The sequence below is a fragment of the Heterodontus francisci genome, chromosome 5 (genome assembly GCF_036365525.1).
Source record: "Heterodontus francisci isolate sHetFra1 chromosome 5, sHetFra1.hap1, whole genome shotgun sequence".
Classification (NCBI taxonomy): Eukaryota; Metazoa; Chordata; class Chondrichthyes; order Heterodontiformes; family Heterodontidae; genus Heterodontus; species Heterodontus francisci.
The window spans coordinates 27,632,939-27,656,209 of NC_090375.1; the positions used below are offsets into that span (position 1 = coordinate 27,632,939).

Here is a 23,271-nt window from a genome sequence, read left to right on the forward strand (position 1 = left end):
TGGTTTCAATCTCACTTTGAAGAGCTGGAACCTGTCATAGCCGCTAAGCGCATTGCACTGTTGAACTACAAGAAAGCCCCCAAGGAGTTAACATCCATAGCACTTAAAGTAGCCAGAAACGCTGCACAAAGAACAGCCAGATGCTGTGCAAATGACTACTGGCAACACCTATGCAGTCGTATTCAGCTGGTCTCCGACACCAGAAACATCAGAGGAATGTATGATGGCATTAAGAGAGCTTTTGGGCCAACCATCAAAAAGATGACGCCCTCCCCTCAAGTCTAAATCGGGGAAACGATCACTGCCCAACGCAAGCAAATGGACCGCTGGGTGGAGCACTACCAAGTACTGTACTCCAGGGAAAATGTTGTCACTGAGACCGCCCTCAATGTCACCCAATCTCTGCCAGTCATGGATGAGCTGGACGAACAGCCGACAAAATCGGAACTCAGTGATGCCATTGATTCTCTAGCCAGTGGAAAAGCCCCTGGGAAGGACGGCTTTACACCTGAAATAATCAAGAGTGCCAATGCCGCTATACCTTCACCACTCCATGAACTGCTTTGCTTGTGCTGGGATGAGGGAGCAGTACCACAGGACATGCGCGATGCCAATATTATCACCCTCTATAAGAACAAGGGTGGCTGCGGTGACTGCAACAACTACCATGGAATCTCCCTGCTCAGCATAGTGGGGAAAGTCTTCGCTCGAGTTGATTTAAACAGACTCCAGAAGCTGGCTGAGCGTGTCTACCCTGAGGCGCAGTCTGGCTTTTGAGCAGAGATCCACCATTGACATGCTGTTCTCCCTTCGCCAGCCACAGCAGAAATGCTGCGAACAACAGATGCCCCTCTATGTTGCTTTCATAGATCTCACCAAAGCCTTTGACCTTGTCAGCAGACATGGTCTCTTCAGACTACTAGCAAAGGCCGGATGTCCACCAAAGCTACTAAGTATCATCACCTCATTCCATGACAATATGAAAGGCACAATTCAGCATAGCGGTGCTTCATCAGACCCCTTTCCTATCCTGAGTGGCGTGAAACAGGGCTGTGTTCTCGCACCTACACTGTTTGGGATCTTCTTCTCACTGCTGCTCTCACATGCGTTCAAGTCTTCAGAAGAAGGAATTTTCCTCCACACAAGATCAGATGGCAGGTTGTTCAACCTTGCCCGTTTTAGAGCGAAGACTAAAGTACGGAAGGTCCTCATCAGGGAACTCCTCTTTGCTGACGATGCCACATCAACATCCCACACTGAAGAGTGTCTGCAGAGATTCATCAGCAGGATTTGGGCGGCGCAGTGGTCAGCACCGCAGCCTCACAGCTCCAGCGACCCGGGTTCAATTCTGGGTACTGACTGTGCGGAGTTTGCAAGTTCTCCCTGTGCCCGCGTGGGTTTTCGCAGGGTGCTCTGGTTTCCTCCCACAGCCAAAGACTTGCAGGTTGATAGGTAAATTGGCCATTATAAATTGCCCGTAGTATAGGTAGGTGGTAGGGGAATATAGGCACAGGTGGGGATGTGGTAGGAATATGGGATTAGTGTAGGATTAGTATAAATGGGTGGTGGATGGTCGGCACAGACTCGGTGGGCCGAAGGGCCTGTTTCAGTACTGTATCTCTAAATAAAAATAAATGAATAGATTGTGGCTGCCTGCAACGAATTTGGCCCAACCATCAGCCTCAAGAAAATGAACATCATTCGTGACTCCTCAGATACTGAAGCAGTCTGTGTAGAAATGCAGCAAGACCTGGACAATATCCAGGCTTGGGCTGATAAGTGGCAAGTAACATTCGCGCCACACAAGTGTCAGGCAATGACCATCTCCAACAAGAGAGAATCTAACCATCTCCCCTTGACATTCAACAGCATTACCATTGCTGAGTCCCCCACTATCAACATCCTAGGGGCTACTATTGACCAGAAACTGAACTGGAGTAGCCAAATAAATACCGTGGCTACAAGAGCAGGTCAGAGGCTAGGAATCCTGAGGCGAGTAACTCACCTCCTGACTCCCCAAAGCCTGTCCACCATCTACAAGGCACAAGTCAGGAGTGTGATGGAATATTCTCCACTTGCCTGGATGGATGCAGCTCCAACAACACTCAAGAAGCTCAACACCATCCAGGACAAAGCAGCCCGCTTGATTGGCACCCCATCTACAAACATTCACTCCCTCCACCACCGACGCGCAGTGGCAGCAGTGTGTACCATCTACAAGATGCATTGCAGCAATGCACCAAGGCTCCTCAGACAGCACCTTCCAAACCAGCGACCTCTACCAACTAGAAGGACAAGGGCAGCAAATACATGTGAACACCACCACCTGCAAGTTCCCCTCCAAGTCACACACCATCCTGACCTGGAACTATATCGCTGTTCCTTCACTATCGCTGGGTCAAAATCCTGGAACTCCCTTCCTAACAGCACTGTGGGTATACCTACTCCAAATGGACTGCAGCGGTTCAAGAAGGCAGCTCACCACCACCTTCTTAAGGGCAATTAGGGATGGGCAATAAATGCTGGCCTGGCCAGCGTCGCCCACATTCCATGAATGAATAAAAAAAAACACCATGGGACAGGATGTCAAAAATGCTCCATCCATCAATATCGGCGACCACGCTCTGGAAGTGGTTTAAGAGTTCACCTACCTAGGCTCAACTATCACCAGTAACCTGTCTCTCGATGCAGAAATCCACAAGCGCATGGGAAAGGCATCGCTGCAATGTCCAGACTGGCCAAGAGAGTGTGGGAAAATGGCACACTTACACGGAACACAAAAGTCCGAGTGTATCAAGCCTGTGTTCTCAGTACCTTGCTCTACGGCAGCGAAGCTTGGACAATGTATGTCAGCCAAGAGCGACGTCTCAATTCATTCCATCTTCGTTGCCTCCTGACAATCCTTGGCATCAGGTGGCAGGACCGTATCTCCAATGCAGAAGTCCTCGAGGCAGCCAACATTCCCAACATATACACCCTACTGAGCCAGTGGCGCTTGAGATGGCTTGGCCATGTGAGCCGCATGGAAGATGGCAGGATCGCCAAAGAGACATTGTACAGCCAGCTCATCACTGGTATCAGACCCACCGGCCATCCATGTCTCCGCTTTAAAGAAGTCTGCAAACGCGACATGAGGTCCTGTGACATTGACCACAAGTCGTGGGAGTCAGTTGCCAGTGATCGCCAGAGCTGGCGGACAGCCATAAAGGCGGGGCTAAAGAGTAGTGAGTCGAAGAGACTTAGCAGTTGGCAGGAAAAAAGACAGAAGCGCAAGGAGAAAGCCAACTGTGTAACAGCCCCGACAACCAACTTTATCTGCAGTGCTTGTGAAAGAGTCTGTCACTCTAGAATTGGCCTTCAGGTGCTGCTTCACAAACCACTGACCACCTCCAGGCGCTTACCCATTGTCATTCGAGACAAGGAGGCCAAAGAGAGACGGTTACACCTCTGTGAAGAGGTCCCAGTCAGTTTAGAGGGAGAGAGATTTCCCTTCAAATACAAAACAGACTTGCTGTTGAGTCTTGGTTGAAATAGCATAAACTGAGATAGAGAATGGTGTACAACGTGTTGGGCAATATATTACTCCCTCCATCCACAGCTGAAGTAGCAATGATGTCATTTTTGTCAGTCTTCTCTTTCATTTCTGATTGTAGTGACAGTGATGTAATTAATTATCAAAATGAAATGTAGACAGACCAGTTTCATTGTCCAAATAAATACCAATAGATGTGTTTCACAATATTTTTGTATTGCAGAGTATCCATGGAGATATGCTAGTGCCAAAATCAATTCAAACTTTATTAAGTGGTTGTACTTTCCAGACTTCATCATAAATCCAAATCCAATGTTTCTTATCTGTGAGTACAGGGGATGTTTTGAATATCTTTAGTATTAGGGGTAGAATTCAGAAATGAGTCATAAATCTGGTGGTTGTTACTTGTTGCTCCATCTTGCTGGTGTTCACTATTTTATAATATATCTATTGTTTTGATTTAGTAGTCTCTGTGTTTTTTGCATTCATGCTTAATCTGCTTTCATGAGAGATGATAAAATCCAAATTCAACTCTTTGAACAAATGTTCTTCAATGCTTATTGTCCAAACGCTGGGTTTAAGTTCTGTTAACCCATTCATTGCTATTTTGTAGAAAAGTAGTGAAGCAAATACCTTTAAACATTCTTTTAACAATGCTGAAATGTTCACAGTAAGTTATGATAATATTGTATAATACAATAGCATAAATTTGGTCAAACACCAACTTTCCCAAACTCCAATTAATTCCTAATTGGCAAACTCAATAGAAGTTTGTGTTACCTCTTTTAGCTACAGTTGCTTTGTTTGACACACTTTATATTTAAATAATCTGCACTAGATGTGGAAATTGAAATTTTTACTTTTTCAAAAGTTAAAATAATTAAATAGGATGTATATAACAGAGATGAGAATTGTTTGTTATAAAAATGTTACAGATTGGGAATTCCTGGCAACATCTTTCTTAACAGAAATAAAAACAAGAAATGCTGGAAATACTCAGCAGGTCTGGCATCATCTGTGGAGAGAGAAGCAGAGTTAACATTTCAGATCAGTGACCCTTCTTCAGAACTGGCAAATAAATAAATATTTGCTAATTCTGAAGAAGGGTCACTGACCTGAAACATTAACTCTGCGTCTCTCTGCACAGATGCTGCCAGACCTGCTGAGTATTTCCAGCATTTCTTGTTTTTATTTCAGATTTCCAGCATCTGCAGTATTTTGCTTTTATCTTTCTTAACAGTCTTTTTTAAGCAAATTTTAATTCCCTATAATCCAGAATTATCTTTTCTATTTGGTATCCTTGCTAAAGTACAAACATGGACATGTGGGATCACAATCATTTCACTTTGTTTGCTAAATTTAATGTAGTCTTGCTCCATGCTGCAAAATTGACTTTGAAAGGGGTGTACAATGACTAGCAACATTTTTTGCAACCAAATAGCATAGTAATGAGCAAATACCACAAGTAACACAGTATTTTAAAATAAATCCAGTGAAAATATCCATAGTTGATTAAGATAGTTCAAATGTCTCTATCAATTCGATGAGAAAATTTGTGTTTCTGCTTCTTTTCAACCACTAGCTTGACACTTCATTCTTTCCATTTATAACATATTTGTGAAATGTAAATCATGTCATAAAAATGCTAATATTTATTTTGCGATGTTTGAAAATATTGGCTGGAATTTTACAAACCCCTGCACACCCGGGAGCAGGCTGGGAGGCGGTGCGGGTACGTAAATGGGTGAGATGGCAGGGGTTGCTCTGCCGTCTCCCACCCATCTCTGCTGGTATTTTAGCAGCAGCGGGGGAGGTGGTGGGCAGCTCATCCGTCCTTAGGCCAACTGAGGCCCTTCAAGGGCCAATTAATGGCCACTTGAGGGCTTCTTGCCGTCACCGCTGGGGAGACCGCCCTGTACAGACATAGATGGTGGCATAGTGGTAATGTTACTGGACTAGTAATCCAGAGGCCCAGGCTAATGTCCTGGACACCAGTTCAAAACCAATCACAGCAAGTAGTAGAATTTAAATTCAATTAGTTAATAAAAAATCTGGAATTGAAAGCTAGTCTCAGTAAGGGTGCCATGAAACTATCAGCGATTTGTCATAAAAACCCATCTGGTCCACTAGTGCCCTTTAGGGAAGGAAATCTCCCATCCTTACCTGGTCTGGCTTACATGTAACTCCAGATACACAGCAGTGTGATTGACTCTTAACTGCCCTCTGAAATGGTATAGCAAGCCACTGAGTTGTACCAAATCACTACAAAAAAGTCAAAAAGGAATAAAACTGGATGGACCACCTGGCATCAACTTAGCACCGGAAGTGACAAGGGCACACCCAAACCTTGAAAGACCTCCTTATTAGCATCTGGGGGCTTGTGCCAAAATTGGGAGAGCTGTCACAGAGACTAGTTAAAACAACAGCCTGATATAGTCATACTCACAGAATTATACGTTACAATCAATGTCCCAGACACCAACATCACCATTCCTGGGTATGTCCTGTCCCACCAGCAGGACAGACACAGTAAAGGCGGCAACACAAGTCGAGAAGGAGTCCTCAACATTGACTCCAGACCCAATGAACTCTTGTGGCATTAGGTCAAACATGGGCAAGGAAACCTCCTACTGATTACCACCTACTGTCCTCCCTCAGCTGATGAATCAGTACTCCTCCATGTTGAACAACACTTGGAGGAAGCACTGAAGGTGGCAAGGGTACAGGATGTACTCTGGATGGGGACTCCAGTGTCCCTCACCAACAGTGGCTCGATAGCACCACTGCTGATGGAGCTGGCCCAGTCCTGAAGGTCATATCTGCCAGACTAGGCCTGCAGCAGGTGGTGAGGGAACCAACAAGAGAGAAAAACCTACTAGACTTTGTCCTCACCAATCTACCTGTCGCAGATATATCTGTCCATGACAGTGTAGGTACGAGTGATCACCACACAGTCCTTGTGACGACAAAGTCACGTCTTCACGCTGAACATATCCTCCTTCTTGTTGTGGTGCAGTACCACTGTGCTAAATGGGATAGATTCAGAACAGCTCAAAATTGGGCATCCATGAGGTGCTGTGGGCCACCAGCAGCAGCAGAATTGTATTCAACCACAATCTGTAATCTCATGGCCTGGCATATCCCTCACACTACCATTACCATTGAGCCAAGGGATCAACCCTGGTTCAAGGAAGAGTGCAGGAGCAGCACCAGGCATACCTAAAAATGAGGTGTCATCCTGGTGAAGCCACAACACAGAACTTGCATGCCAAATAGCAGAAGCAGCATGCAATAGGCAGAGCTAAGCGATCCTACAATCAACGGATCAGATCAAAGCTCTGCAGTCCTGCCACATCCAGTCGTGAATGATGGTGGCACTGTAGGAGTGCCTGTGCCAGATGGACTGCAGCTGTACACAAACTTCTCAAGGGCAATTAGGGATGAGCAACAAATTCTGGCCTTGCCAGCGATGCTCAGATCCCATGAAAATAAAAAAAACCTGGCGGCCTCCTTATAGGCTGGTGGTGAGGGTGTCCCTCCTGATCGGGCACTCTGTACCTCCAGAGGGCACCTCTGTGGCACAGCCCCCCCCCCCCCCCCCCACACACGCTGGAATATTCTTCCCCATCCTCACAATCGCCCCCACCACCCCCCGCTGCCCCTCCCCACCCCTTGCCGTGGCCTGTCTGATTGGCCCCAGCAAGCCCTGACCCCACTTAATCTTCTTCTCCAGCCTCCATCGATGGCTAGGCCTGGGGACTGCTGCAATCCCAACAGTGGCCACGACTGCCAATGGCGTTGCTGAGACTGAAGAGCTGCCGGCGCTGACTGACAAGGAGCTCTTGGAGGTGGGACATCCTGCCTCAGAGTGGGGGAAGCCACAATCTCAGGCAATTAATTGCCTGAGCCACAGCCTCCTTGTCAAATCCTGACCAATTTTCTAGCTAATATCCACCAATATAGTTTATTTGATAATATTTGTAGCAGTATCTCGATGTCTAGTGCCCTTTATTAGAGGATCTAACTACTCATCATTATACTGGCAGGAAGAGCAGATGAAGTTTACCCCTTCATGATGGCTATTGAAAGCCATAAATGATGTGAGTACTGTTGTCTTCAATTGAGTACCTAACTAGCAAACACAACTCAACTGGAAAATGTTTTAAACAAATAAAAAATGAAGCCTTAAATATCCCAAGCAATTCGCAACAGATTGCTAATGTGGAAAATTTGGAGTTGCAAGGAATAAGAGCTGCTGTAGGTCCAATGGCTCATTGATCCTGCTCCACCATTCAATAAGGTCATGGTTGAACATCTATATCAACTCCACTTTTCTGCTGATAAAAGGTCACAGACCTGAAACGTTAACTCTGTTTCTCTCTCCACAGATGCTGCCTGACCTGCTGAGTAATTCCAGCACTTTCTGTTTTTATCCCACTTTTCTGCTCTATCCCCATATCCTTTGATTCCTTTTGTGCCCTAATATTTGTTAATCTCTGACTTGAATTTACTCAACGACTAAGCACCACAGCCCTCTGAAGTAGAGAATTCCAAAGATTCACAATCTTCTGAGTGAAGCAAGGTCTTAAATCTTCTGAGTGAAGCAAGGTCTCAGTCTTAAATAGCTGACCATTATCCTGAAACTAGTTCTAGAATCAAGCCTTCTAAGAATTTAATACATTTCAATAAACTCCAAAGAATACAGGTCCATTCTACTCAGTGGTTTTGTGCCTATACTTTATAATGTGGTGAGATCCTAATTTCAGTCAAATGGGTTTTTTTTGGTGGGGGAGTGTAGACAGAAAGAGGAAAGTGTTAAATAGAGACACACTGTGGAGGAGTGCAGAAAAAGCCCTTTTCAGAAAAGGGAAATTAAAACAGTTGTTATACCAAGTTGTTCTCTTAACAGTGTTATCATATTGCATCTTCAAAATGTTACAAGCAGCATGTGACAATTCCCTTTCTTTATGACAAGAATAGTTTAAAATGTAGAAAAAATATCAATTTAAAGCAACCTAATTTAGACTTGCTGGTTTTCAGACGACTTCATGATGTTGCTATGTGCATCACTGCAGTGGCAGGTTTTTGACGATGAAAACAGAGCTGCGGTGAGGATAGTTGCTGGGGACAATGTGGAGATTTGCAGAGATTTGGATGCAGCCACATTCAGTCAACATAACCCAGTACCAGATTTCATTCATTGCAGGTAAAACACTAACTCTGCCATCTTTCATATTTAGTGAGAGACAGATACTGATTTTAGCATGTACCAGCGCATGTGATTCATGCAACGGCACTGAGTTTGATGTAGCATAATATTGTTTATTTATTGAAAGTTTTTATTGAAAAAATAAATATCAGCAAATCTAATGGAGGATTCATGCATGGTACAATCCTGTCCAAACAATAGTTTGTAAGTGAATTCAATTATGTTTATAGTTAAAGAGCATTATACAGTTAACAAGGACATCATGTCAAATAAAGGGCTATGATCATAGGTTGCCGTGGGGAGGATCTTAGAGAGGGGCAGGTGTGGGGATAATACTGCAAGCATTGATGGCCCTAGGGTTATGAGAGAAGCAGCAATCGTAGGTTGTCCAGTTGTTAATACTTATCATTATTTGTTAATCGCTCTAAAAGGTAAAAATAGCTCCAAAAGCAAATGCAGGAAAGGAAGTGAGGCTTTATTGATTGTGAAGCAATAACGTAAATTAGAGTTTTCAGGTAATTTTTCTTACTGATGAACAGTTGGAGAGAAGTGACAAGATTAAATCCTAGTTGTCAAAATGGCTGGAAAGGGCTGCCAACTCTGATTGGATGTATTCCTGGAGGTTTCATCACATGATCTCCTGCCCTCACATGTCTGCCATCAGTCGCCTAAAATTTTCATCTTTACTGCTTTCCCCGACCGATTGGAAGGAAAACTGATTCTCCATTACCTGATTGGATGATTCTTAACTGTCTGCCAAACTGCCTTTATTCCAATATTGATTTTTTACAGCTAATAAATGAAAGTTTTCAAAGAATATGAAAAGAATACTTTTTTAATGCTCCAATGACTTTTCTTGTGAGTTACTGGCAATCATTATCCTGGAGATTAATTGTTAATTCCTCTAGACTCCAGGACAGTTCTGAATGGCTGGCAATCTTATTAGTTATAAAGATTATGTTACTGTGTGTAACTGTACACCCATGTTCCTCAAACTAGTCACTTTTGTTATCAAGCCTGCTGTTTAGCTGGATAAGAGATGGAGAGAGAGTTGCGGGGAGCGACCATTGACTTCCACCAAAGACCGAAGTAAAGTTGGCAATGCAGCTATCTGTTCTTGCCAGCCTTATGCTTGAGCCATTTTGAGGCCTGGCCTCATTTACATGCTGCTGGCAATTTGTTTATTGTAAAAGTAATGCTTATACAGAAGCTGAATAAATCAGCAGATAAAATCGCACCATTTAGAATCATTTTCTGAAATGTAAAATCATACAAAACATTTTGAAATCCTTAAGGATTATATCTTCAGAGAGTCGACAGTCTAGCTATTGAACTTATTTGCATTGAATTTTACCTGCCATCATTATGCCTCCTTGTAAATTTTGTTTCAAGGTGTTGTAACCTGAGGCATTATTTTAAGAGGTAAGAACTGATAAAAGGCAAGTTTAGGACTGGTATCAGGAAGCAAAAGGTGATTAGTACCTGGAATAGGCAGTGGAGGCAAAACTCTAAAATTATTCACAAAAACATTAGCTGAATGTCTATGCCGTAAATGACTCTATGATGTGATCGGGAACTGTCGATTCATGAGGAAGAATGAGCTAGATGAGGTCTGAGTTTGGTGAACTGAATTGCCTCCCTCCTCTGTGCTGATCTTTCAGTCTCATAATAGATATCTCAATGTTTTCTTTTCTCCAAACACAGATCCTACCTGGATATGATAAAAGTAATTGGATTCAGTTACCTATTTTGGTTCGTGCTTACAATCATCTTTATCACAGGAACTACACGAATCAGCATCTTCTGCATGGGTTACCTGGTTGCCTGTTTCTATTTCCTACTTTTTGGTGGAGAGCTTTTACTAAAGCCTATTAAAATAATCCTGCAATACTGGGACTGTCTTATTGCCTACAATGTTTTTGTGATCACAATGAAGAATATTCTATCTGTAAGTAGTGAATGCTAAAAGCTAGCAGTTTTAGGCTATAAGATATGCTGAAGAATGTTTTTATTTTGTTGTTGAAATATGTACTATTGTATCATTACTATTACATGGATATCATAGGCTATCTCAACAACCAAACAGGCACAAGTTTAGGTAGGATTGATGAGATTTGGATCTTTCTCCTTTATAGCACAGTATACAGCACATTCACTCAACACAAATGCCTGGTAATGACCATCTCCAACAAGAGAGTGTCTAATCTCCCATTGATATTCAATGACATTACCATCACCAAAACCCCCACCATCAACATCCTAGGGATCACCATTGACCAGAAGCTTAACTGGACCAGCCATATCAATACTGTGTCTGCAAGAGCAGATCCAATCAGTGGGTATTCTGATGTGAGCGACTCACCTCCTGACTCCTCAATGCCTTTCCACCATTCCATCATCTATAAGGCACAAGTCAGGAGTGTGATGGAATGCCCTCCACTTGCCTGGATGAGTGGAACTCCATAACACCATTCAGGACAATGTAGCCTGCTTGATTGGCACTCCATCTACCACCTTAAACATTCACTCCCTCCACCACCAGTGCATTGTGGCTGCAGTGTGTACGATCACCGGATACGCTGTAGCAACTTGCCAAAGCTTCTTCAGCAGCACCACTGAAACCTGTAATGGGAGCACCACCAGCAGCAAGTTCCCCTCCAGTCACACATCGTCCTGACTTGGAAATATATCATCGTTCCATCACTGTCACTACATCAAAATCTTGGAACTCCCTCCCTTGCTGTACAAGGTCAATTTGGAGGCCCACTCCATTAAAGCTGGTGGATAAAAAATGTTGACGTTTACTTAGACTCTACCAGTTCATTCTAACATTATGTAATGGATAATAACGGAAAGGATACAGTGAAAACTGTAACACCAATCCACTAATTTACATAGAGTAATGAATTCCATGCTCCACTGGGAAGTCACTCTTGCAAAGAGGATGTATCTCCAATTCCCTGACCCACACTGTTGTTTAATGAGGCTCCACACTGAGAGGACAGGATTGCCAGCTTAGCCTTATAATTCCCTACACTTATAGGTATCAAAGCTGCTGCTGTCAGAAATGTGGTAGCAACTCCATTTGCTGTGTTTCTGCAACTGTTGGCGAAATTTATTGCCCATCTCTAGTTACCCTTGAGAAGTCCTTCTTGAGCCACTGCAGTCCATTTGGTGAACATGCTCCCACAGTGCCGTCAGGTAAAGAGCTCAAGGTTTTAACCCAGAAATGATAAAGGAACAGTGACATATGTTCAAGTCAGGATGGTGTGTGACTGGAGGGGAACTTAGAGTGGTGTTCCCGTGCACCTGCTGCTGTCATCCTTCTAGGTGGTAGAGGTTGTAAGTTTGGAAGGTGCTATCAAAGAAAGCATGGAGAGTTGCTGTAGTCCATCTGTAGGTGGTGCACATATCAGCTATGTTATGCTGGTGGCAGGTGGGGTTGAAGGGGGAGTGGTTGGTATTTTGGCTGGTGGGATGATAGTCATTGATAGTCAAATGCCTACTCATGCTGAATATTGTTGACCTTCTTGAGTTTTGCTGCAGCTGTACCCATCCAGGAAAAAGGAGAGTATTTTTTCCTAGCTCCATGTCGGCGGCAGTTCCCCCATTTCCAGCCACAATGTTAAATGTCCTGTTATGTTTTTCTATGTTATAGGCAATGTATAAGTGCAAGTTATTGTTGAAATGCAATAGTGTTCATATGGTTATTACAGGCCAAGCCACGCAACCTGACTCTGCAGCTAAAGTAAAAGCAGAAAATGTTGGAAATACTCAGCACATCAGGCACCATCAGTTAATGGGCTGAATTTTCCCACCCATTGGTGTGGGCTGGAAGGTGGGAGAGCTGGCAAAATGGCGGGGAAAGGCCCAACATCTTCCTGCCACCATGCTATATTGCCACAGCCTTAAGGTTGGTGGCTTAGCCCCCTGCCAAGTGGCCAATTGAACTACTAAAGTGGCCAATTAAGCCCTACTTCCCACCTCCACAGTTATTTTGCCCACGACGGAACGGCCCACCACTGCACGGGGAGACCACCCTGTAAAATCTGGTAACCTCCCAGTGGGCTCCAGGGAGAGGACGCTTGTGAAGGACTTAGCTGCCAGATGTGGCCTGCAGCAGGTGGTGAGGGAACCAACAAGAGGGAAAAACCTACTAGACCTTGTCCTCACTGAATTTCCTGTTGCAAATTCATCTGTCCAAGACAGTATTGGTAGGAGACTTCACATTGAGGATACCCTCCATCGTGTTGTGTGGCACTACCACCGTGCTAAATGGGATAGATTCAGCACAGATCTGGCAGCTCATAACTGGACATCTATGAGATGCTGTGGACCATCAGCAGCAGCAGAATTGTATTCAACCACAATCTGTAACCTCATAGGCCGACATATCGCTCACTCTATCATTACCATTAAGCCAAGGGATCAACCCTGGTTCAATAAAGAGTGCAGGAGAGCATTCCAGGAGCAGAACCAGGCATATCTAAAAATGGGTTGTCAACCTGGTGAAGCTACAAGACAGTACTACTTGCATGCCAAACAGCGGAAGCAGCTTGCAGTAGACAGAGCGAAGTGATCCCACAACCAATGGATCAGATCAAAGCTCTCAGTCCTGCCACAGTCATGAATGCTGGTGGACAATTAAACAACTAACAGGAGGAGGAGGCTGCACAGATATTCCCATCCTCAATGATAGAGGAGCCCAGTACATCAGTGCAAAAGAAAAAACTGAAGCATTTGCGACCAGCTTCAGCCAGAAGTGCCGAGTGGATGATACATCTTGGCCTCCTCCTGAGGTCCCCAGCATCACAGATGCCAGTCTTCAGCCAATTTGATTCATTCCGCATGATATCAAGAAATGACTGAAGGCACTAGGTACTGCAAAGGCTATGGGTCCTGACAACATCCCAGCTGTAGTACTGAAGAGTTGTACTGCAGCACTAGCCATGCACCTATCCAAGCTGTTTCAGTATTGCTACAACACTGGCATCTACCCAACAATGTGGAAAATTGTCCAGATATATCTTGTACACAAAAAGCAGGACAAATCCAATCCAGCCAATCACCGCCCCTTCAGTCTACTCTCAATCATCGGCAAAGTGATGGATGGTGTCATCGACAGTGCTATCAAGCACCACTTAAACAGCAACAATCTGCTCATTGGTGCTCAGTTTGGGTTCTGTCAGGGACCCTCGGCTCCAGACCTCATTACAGCTTGGTCGAAAAGGAGCTGAACTCCAGAGGGAAGGTGAGAGTGATTTTTCTTGATATTAAGGCAGCACTTGACCGAGTGTGGCATCAACAAGCTTGAGTCAAATTGAAATCAATGGGAATCAGGGGAGCAAATTTCCACTGGTTGGAGTCATACTTAACACAAAGGAAGATAGTTGTGGTGATTAGAGGCCAATCATCTCAGCCTCAGGACATTGCTCTAAGAGTTCCTCAAGGTAGTGTCCAAGTCCCAACCATCTTCAGCTGCTTCATCAATGGCCTTCAGTTCATCATAAGGTCAGAAATGGGGATGTTTGTTGATGATTGTACGATATTTATTACCACTCGTGACTCCTCAGACACTGAAGCAGTCCGTGTCTATATGCAGCAACAGCTGGACAACATTCAGGCTTGGCAGATAAGTGGCAAGTAACTCATGCTCCACAAAAGTGCCAGGCAATGAGGATCTCCAACAAGAGAGAATCTAACCCTCTCCCCTTGATATTCAATGCCATTACCATCGCTGAATCTCCCACTATCAACATTCTTGGGATTACCATTGACCAGAAACTGAACTGGAGCAGTCACATTAATACTGTGTCTACAAGAGCAGATTAGAGGCTGGGAATTCTGCAACGAGTAATCGACCACCTAACTCCCCAAAGCCTGTCCACCATCTGCAAGGCACAAGTCAGGAGTGTGATGGAATAGTCTCCACTTGCCTGTATGAATGCGGCTCCAACAACACTCGTGAAGCTCAACACCATACAGAAAAAATTGGCCTGCTTGATCGACACCCCATTCACCACCTTCAACATGCATTCCCTCCACCACCGATGTGCAGTGGCAGCAGTGCGTACCAGTGTACCATATACGAGATGCACTGCAGCAACTCACCACACCTCCATTGACAGCACCTTCCAAACCCGCGACCTTTTCCAATCACAAGGACAAGGGCAGCAGATGTATGGAAACACCACCATCTGAAAGTTCCCCTCCATGCCACGCACCATCCTGACTTGAAAATATATCGCTGTTCCTTCACTGTCGCTGGATCAAAATCCTGGAACTCCTTCCCGACTAGCACTATGGCTATACCGGCACCAGATGGACTGCAGTGGCTCAAGAAGGCAGCTCACCACCACTTTCTCAAGGGCAATTAGGGATGGGCAACAGATGTTGGCCTTGCTAGTGATGCTCACATCCCATAAAATGAATTTTTAAAAATTCCATGGCCCACGGGGGGCCCCCTTGGCAGTCATGGGTACCTTTATTGCAAAGGTGCTGCTCTCGCTCCATGACTGCAACCCTCCCTGATCATCAGGGCCTGGCTGCTAACGCGGCTTTCCCCAACGTACCTCAACTCTCTTCAAGCATGTCCCGCCAGCGAGGCGCCCTCTCCCTGGAGCTGCAGTCTCAGCCGTGGCTACCGCTAGTGGTGTTGTTACTGGGGCTGCTGAGCTGCTGGCCCTCTAATTGAGCAGGTAGCTCTTGGGGGCAGATCACCATCCTTAATTGGATGTTAATTGAAGACCGGAGCGACGGCAATCGGCAAGCTCTGTCTGTGTCTCTGCGCACTGAGTTTCAAAGGAGAAAAAATAGACTTACAGCGACATCATGGGAAATCTGTAAGCTGATTGGTTGGGTATGTAACAGCTGCTAGTGCCTGTAAATAGCTTTAAAAAATAAGGGGAGAGAAAGGATTTTTTTTACAAAATCTCAAAACCTACCTTATAAGTGATAAGGTTAGCATTACTAAAGTGTGGTTTTTTTTAATTAGTGTTATTTATTAATAATAGCACCCCCTGAGCCCACAAGGAGGCTGCCACTGTGTATACCCAGCAGTCTCACCACGTGATGGAGGGCTCACCCGCCACTGATAAAATGCCAGAGGTGGTGGAAGGTGACGGGCACTCCACCCTCTGCTCTCCCACCCAATTTCTTGGCCCCCCCAATGCCTCTCCGCCCACTCCCTGAGGGCCCGTAAAATCCCTGCAAGAGAGAAGGAAACAGGAAAAAATTGTGGAGTGCGAGTCAAGTAGAAAGACAGATGAAGACAGAGGCATGTTTGTTTTTTTTTTGTCTTGTGAGTCATACCATAGTAGATTAATTAGTTCAATGTTACATTAACAGTTTTGGTCTCCTTACCTAAGAAAGGATATAATCGTCTTGGAGGGAGTGCAACAAAGATTCACAAGAGTGATTCATGGGATGAGGGGATTGTCCGATGAGGACAGATTGAGTAAACTAGGTCTATATTCCATGTAATTTAGAAGAATGAGAAGTGATCTCATTGAAACATATAACATTCTTAAGGGGCTTGACAGGGTAGATGCTGGGAGGATGTTTCCCCTGGCTGGAGAGTCTGGAACTGGGGCTCACAGTCTCAGAATAAGGAGTTGGCCATTTAGGACTGAGATGAGGAGAAATTTCTTCACTCAAAGGAATTCTGTACCCCAGAGAGCTGTGGATGCTCAGTCATTGAATATATTCAAGGCAGAAAGCAATAGATTTTTGGATACTAAGGGAATTAAGAAACCTGGACTTAGTGAGGGAAGGTGGAATTGAGGTAGAAGATCAGCCATGATTGTACTGAATGCTGGAGCAGGCTTGAGTGGACAAAATGGCCTACTCCTGTTCTTATGTTGTAAACTATAACCAGCAATAATGCTGGTTAAGGTAAGCAATACTTTTCATTCCTTGTTATGCCCAAGAGCCAAGACCAGTCGTCCTCGTGTTTGTCTTTGTTGTGCATGGCCTGTTTGTTGTCTGTACAGTACGTTCCAGATTGCTGCGCAGCAGCCCGCACATATATCTTTAAAGGATCATTGTTTTTGCACGGCCTGTTTGCTGCACTGCACAGTACATTGTGGATTGCTGCTTGCAGCATGCAGTTTACAGGGATTGCAGGGGCCAGCCGGGCAGGCCCAGTGAAGGGAGGGGTGGGATGGGGTATTAGGTTGGTGAAGTCAAGACCAATTGCTTTAATCTTTAAATAGTCTTTGCTCCCAGGCATGCATACTCTGACAATTACAATATACCAGTTAGTTCTACTGTACACACTGTGAAAGTGTAAACAATTCACAAAATATGTATGTGTGCAACCTTCTGAAAATGTTATTTTAAAAATTAAATTAGAATAGATTATAGTGTTTAAGTAATGAAAACTTACCATCACAGGTTTTGATAGGGTAAATAGGAGAAACTGTTTCCACTGTTAGAAGGAACAACAACCAGAGGACACAGATTTAGGATTTTTTTATTCTTTCATGGGATGTGGGTTTTGAACTGAGTGGCTTGCTAGGCCATTTTGAAGGGCAGTTAAGAGTCAACCATATTGCTGTGGGACTGGAGTCACATGTAGGTCAGACTAGGTAAGGACAGCAGATTTAATTCCCTAAAGGACATTTGTGAACCAAATGAGTTTTTACAGCAATCAATGATAGTTTCATGGCATCATTACTGAGAATGGCTTTTAATTCCAGAGTTTTATTGATTAATTGAATTTAAATTCCACCAGCTGCCATGGTAGGATTTGAACCTCTGTCCCCAAGGCACTAGCCTGGGCCACTGAATTACTAGTCCAGTGACATTACCACTATGCCACGGTCTCCCCAATAATTGGCAAAAGAATCAGAAGAGATGAGTCGACATTTTTTTAAACAGCAACTTGTTATGATCCGGAATGTACAGCCTGGAAGGGTAGCAGAAGCAGATTCACTCATAACCTGAGAAGGGAATTGGATATATACTTCAAAAGGAAAAATTTGCAGGGCTATGCAGAAAGAACAGGGGAATGATACCAATCAGGTAGCTCTTTCAAAGAGCTATCCAAAAGGCACAATGGGTGAATAGCCTCCTTCTGTGCTATATGATTTTGTGATCAAATTGATGAAGTGCACTGTAAAGTTATGTCATTAAGGTCTATAGCTTTGTCAAGTCGTTGACATTTCACCATCCACTTTTTTTTCTGTGTGTTATGTTTATTGCAGCCCTCAACACCTTCTTTTGATTGAAATCCATTAATTCCCTTTGATATCCACCTCTAAAATGGTTACACCTCTGTTTTGGTGCACTCATGTATAGAGAAAATAGTGCCATGAAATTTGTATTTCATGAGGGTCAGTTATCACAAGGGCGGCACAGTGGCGCAGTGATTAGCACCGCAGCCTCACAGCTCCAGCGACCCGGGTTCAATTCTGGGTACTGTCTGTGGAGTTTGCAAGTTCTCCCTGTGTCTGCGTGGGTTTTCTCCGGGTGTTCCGGTTTCCTCCCACAGCCAAAAGACTTGCAGGTTGGTAGGTAAATTGGCCATTATAAATTGTCCCTAGTATAGGTAGGTGGTAGGGAAATATAGGGACAGGCGGGGATGTGGTAGAAATATGGGATTAGTGTAGGATGAGGATAAATGGGTGGTCGATGGTCGGCACAGACTCAGTGGGCCGAAGGGCCTGTTTCAGTGCTGTATCTCTAAACTAAAAAAAACTAAACTAAATATGGGCACTAAGAATGCAATACACAGAAATTAAACAAGGTGTTATATTAATCAAATTTTGTTTAATGGTTTGATACCATCTAATTATATATTTAAAGGTATTTAAACTATTCCATACTTATGTGCCCTAAGTAACAAAGCTAAAGAAAGAAATCAACATTACTTTTTTTAAAAATTCTTACGGTCAAGTGAGGAGGGTCGAAGGGCTTCCCTCTTTACCCTCTTCTTGTTTGATGACAACAGGTTTAATTCTTTCTTAAAGTGCATGTACTGGCCAATTCAATCGGTGTTTGATTACTTACTTGCTATGATCATAACAAAAATCAATCGGACAGGTTTTCTTGAGTTAACAATGAAAGAGGCTAACTTTATTGTACCTAAACCAAACTAATAAAATAATAAACAACGCGCCAACTTTCGCTCTCACACACACTAGAGGTTTACACACACACGTCGGCTATAGAGTCGGGAAAGGTAGATTGGTTGAGTTAGAGTCCATAAAAAAAGTTATACAGTGTATGAAGTTTGGTAATTTGGCTGGCTTCTTGCTGAATTCAGTGGTCCTGAGGCTTTTAGTTTGAAGAGGTAGATGACTCGTTGGTGAGTTTCTTGGAGATAGCGATGCGGATGATTTTCTCCAACAGGGTATTGGATTGTAGCGGGTGTAGACAAAGGTGGTCAGTCAACAAGCAGTATTTGAAAGCTTTCAAGCTGGAATGGGGAGAGAGAGCGAGAGAGAGACCCCCACTTAGCGTCTGCTCATGTCAGAGTCCAATTGCTTCTCCTCTGCTGCGGAGAAAAGACCTGCTTAAATCCACAGATGGGGAGGGGCTTGTCACATGACAGTCACTCAGTGATTCAAAACATAGCAGTTAGCAAATTTTTTATTCGTTCATGGGATGTGGGCATCGCTGGTCAGGCTGGCATTTATTGCCCATCCATAATTGCCCATGAGAAGGTGGTGGTGAGCTGTCTTCTTGAACCGCTGCAGTCCATGTGGAGTAGCTACACCCACAATGCTACTAGGAAGGGAGTTCCAGGATTTTGACCCAGCGACGGCGATATAGTTCCAAGTCAGTTCCAAGTGTGTGACATGCAGGGGAACTTGCAGGTGGTGGTGTTCCCACGCATCTGCTGCCCTTGTCCCTCTAGGTGGTAGAGGTCGTGGGTTTGGAAGGTGCTGCCTGAGTAGCCTTGGTGCGTTGCTGCAGTGCATCTTGTAGATGGTACACACCGCTGTCATTGTGCATTGGTAGTGGAGGGAGTGAATGTTTCTGGACGGGGTGCCAATCAAGCGGGCTGCTTTGTCCTGAATGGTGTCGAGCGTCTTGAGTGTCGTTGGAGCTGCACACATCCAGGCAAGTGGAGAGTATTCCATCGCACTCCTGACTTGTGCCTTGTAGATGGTGGACAGGCTTTGGGGAGTCAGGAGGTGAGTTACTCGTCGCAGGATTCCTAGCCTCTGACCTGCTCTCATAGCCACAGTTTTTATATGGCGACTCCAGTTCAGTTTTTGGTCAATGGTAACCTCCAGGATGTTGATAGTGGGTGATTCAGTGATGATAATGCCATTGAATGTCAAGGGGTGATAGTTAGATTCTCACTTGTTGGAGATGGTCATTGCCTGGCACTTGTGTGGCGCAAATATAACTTACCACTTATCAGCTCAAGCCTGGATATTGCCCAGGTCTTGCTACATTTCTACATGGACTGTTTCAGTAACTGAGGAGTCATGAATGGTGCTGAACATTGTGCAATCATCAGCGAACATCCCCACTTCTGACCTTATGATTGAAAGAAGGTCATTGATGAAGCAGCTGAAGATGGTTGGGCCTAGGACACTACCCTGAGGAACTCCTGCAGTGATGTCCTGGGACTGAGATGATGGACCTCCAACAACCACAACCATCTTCCTTTGTGCTAGGTATGACTCCAGACAGCAGAGTGCTTTCCCCTGATTCCTATTAACTCCAGTTTTGCGAGGGCTCCTGGATGCCATATTCAGTCAAGTGCTGCCTTGATGTCAAGGACAGTCACTCTCACCTCATCTCTTGAGTTCAGCTCTTTTGTTCATGTTTGGATAAAGGCTGTAATGAGGTCAGGAGCTGAGTGGCCCTGGTGGAACCCAAAATGAGCATCAGTGAGCAGGTTCTTGCTGAGCAAGTGCCGCTTGATAGCACTGTCGACAACACCTTCCATTACTTTGCTGATGATTGAGAGTAGACTGATTGGGCGGTAATTGGCTGGGTTGGATTTGTCCTGCTTTTAGTGTATAGGACATACTTGGGCAATTTTTCACATTGCCGGGTAGATGCCAGGATTGTAGCTGTACTGGAACAGCTTGGCAAGGGGCGCGGCTTGTTCTGCAGCACAAGTCCTCAGTACTATTGTCCGGAATGTTGTCAAGACCCATAGCCTTTGCAGTATCCAGTGCCTTCAGCCATGACTTGATATCATGTGGAGTGAATATGATTGGCTGAAGACTGACATCTGTGTTGCTGGGGACCTCAGGAGGAGACCGAGATGGATCATTCACTCGGCACTTCTGGCTCAAGATGGATGCAAATGCTTCAGTGTTGTCTTTTGTACTGATGTGATAGGCTCCTCCATCATTGAGCATGGGAATATTTGTGGAGCCTCCTCCTCCTGTTAGTTGCTTAATTGTCCACCAGCATTCATGACTGATGTGCAGGACTGCAGAGCTTAGATCTGATCCGATGGTTGTGGGATCGCTTAGCCCTGTCTATCACATGCTGCCTCTGCTGTTTGGCATGCAAGTAGTCCTGTGTTGTAGCTTCACCAGACTGACACTTAGTGCTACTCCTGGCATGCCCTTCTGCACTCTTTATTGAACCAGGGTTAGTACCCAAGCTTGATGATAATGGTAGAGTGGAGGATATGCCGGACCATGAGGTTACAGATTGTGGTTGAATACAATTCTGCTTCTGCTGATGGCCCACAGTGCCTCACGGATGCCCAGTTTTGGTTGCTCGATCTGTTCGAAATCTATCCCATTTAACACAGTCATTTTGCCACACAACACAATGGTGGGTATCCTCAGTGTGAAGATGGGACTTTGTCTCCACAAGGACTGTGCGGTGGTCACTCCTGCCAATACTGTCATGGACAGATGGCATCTGCAACAGGTAGATCAGTGAGGACGAGGTCAAGTGGGTTTTTCCCTCTCGTTGATTTACCTCACCACCTGTTGCAGACCCAGTCTAGCAGCTAAGTCCTTTCTCACTTGCAAAAAACAACACGCAGTTCCTTTAAACTTCCTGGGTCTTGCTTCTTGCTGGGGAATTAGCTGACATTTCATCTCCCTCCTCACAAGCATTGAAGTATAGGATAGTTTTGCAAATTAGGTAGCCAACTTAAGCTGCCAGCAAAATCATCCTTTTAGCTGGTCTTGTAAAAATGTATTTTAAAAAAATACATAAATTCAGATCTCCAGTCAGTGGATTAAAGAAAATTATCATTCAACAAAGCACATTGGCGTAACAAAATATATACTTGAATGTGTGTTTCTATTACAGATAGGAGCATGTGCCTACATCAATTCTTTGATTTTGAAGAGCTGTTGGTTAATCCAAACATTTGGTCTCGTCTGTACCGTTAAGGGCTATGACGAGCGTAAGTAATGCATTTAGCTTTTTATTTTACAAAAATATTTGCACCAAAGACATTTAGTCTGCAAAATATTTGAGGTGGTAAATCTGTCCCACAAACCAGGCAAAATTAAGATAAATACTTCCAATGAAGCATGTGTTCTCATTTAAAATCGAGCTCTGTCATGTACATCAGTGGTTCTCAAAGTGTGGTCCACGAATGTCCTCCAGGTGGTCCGCGGGCTGGTTCAAAATGCAAGTCACTGACCTGCAACACCATGGCCAATGCCATGCCAGAGAACAGGCCAGAGCCCTCATCCCCACCATTTGCGTGATGTCACACAACCAGATCGGCTCCCGCGTGCATGGCAAAAGTTGTCATGAGGGTGAGCAACAACATAGTTTTATAGCAAGATTTATGCTACTGTTACAACATACAACTGCAAGATCAGATTTCCAACACTTGTGGGGCTGAAAATAAAGAGGAACCATAACTGAATGTGTAACCCAACACGAGACTGAAGCTCTCCAGCTTGGAACCAGATATCATCTCATTGGTGTCTCATCAAAAGCAGCACCATTCTTCCCATTAATTCTGGTGAGTTTTTTTGCAGTGGCAAGTGAAAACAGATGGGGTAGGACTGGTAGGTGGTTCATGGGATCTTTTGCCCCACCTAAGTGGTCTGTGATGAAAAAGTTTGAAAACCAATGATGTACATTATTTGCAAACACTGTGCAATTGTACAATAGTTTTACAATATCTATATCTGCATGTAGAATCTTGTGAATTCCCTTCTAAAATTACATAAAATCGATGGTGGTGTATGGGGTTATCAAATGAATAGTTACAATTCTTAGGCAGGGGTAGGTCATTGATCCATTTATCCTACCCACTCACTTCCAATAAACTATCCCTGTCACATTACTAAATCTGATAAACCTGAATCTTATTTTCTGATGGAAACTTTTCTAGTTGAACTTGTCAGATTTCCTAGCTCTAGCACACTTTCTGGTAGTGTATTTTGCATATTTATCATCCTCATTGAAAATTGTTTGAATTTCCCATTTTCCTTTGTTGTTCTTAATTTGAAATTGAAGTTAAAATTGGCATTGTGACCTGGGGCTTGTCATGAAGAGGTGAGATCTGCTGTATATTCATGCCAGGCTGTACCTTGATATTGTTAACAAGCCCAAAACTGGAAAGAATTTCCAT

The 23,271-nt window shown here is 44.3% G+C and overlaps 1 protein-coding gene across 1 annotated transcript in view; it reads left to right on the plus strand.

The window, feature by feature from the left end:
- The window catches only part of LOC137369779 (piezo-type mechanosensitive ion channel component 2-like), a 1,207,705-nt gene that overhangs the window by 984,913 nt on the left and 199,521 nt on the right, over positions 1-23,271 (plus strand). The window contains exons 25-28 of the mRNA XM_068031235.1: positions 3,756-3,857; positions 8,573-8,738; positions 10,446-10,689; positions 21,987-22,083. Of these exons, the coding sequence (XP_067887336.1) occupies positions 3,756-3,857; positions 8,573-8,738; positions 10,446-10,689; positions 21,987-22,083 (609 nt within the window). The remainder of the gene's footprint in view (positions 1-3,755; positions 3,858-8,572; positions 8,739-10,445; positions 10,690-21,986; positions 22,084-23,271) is intronic.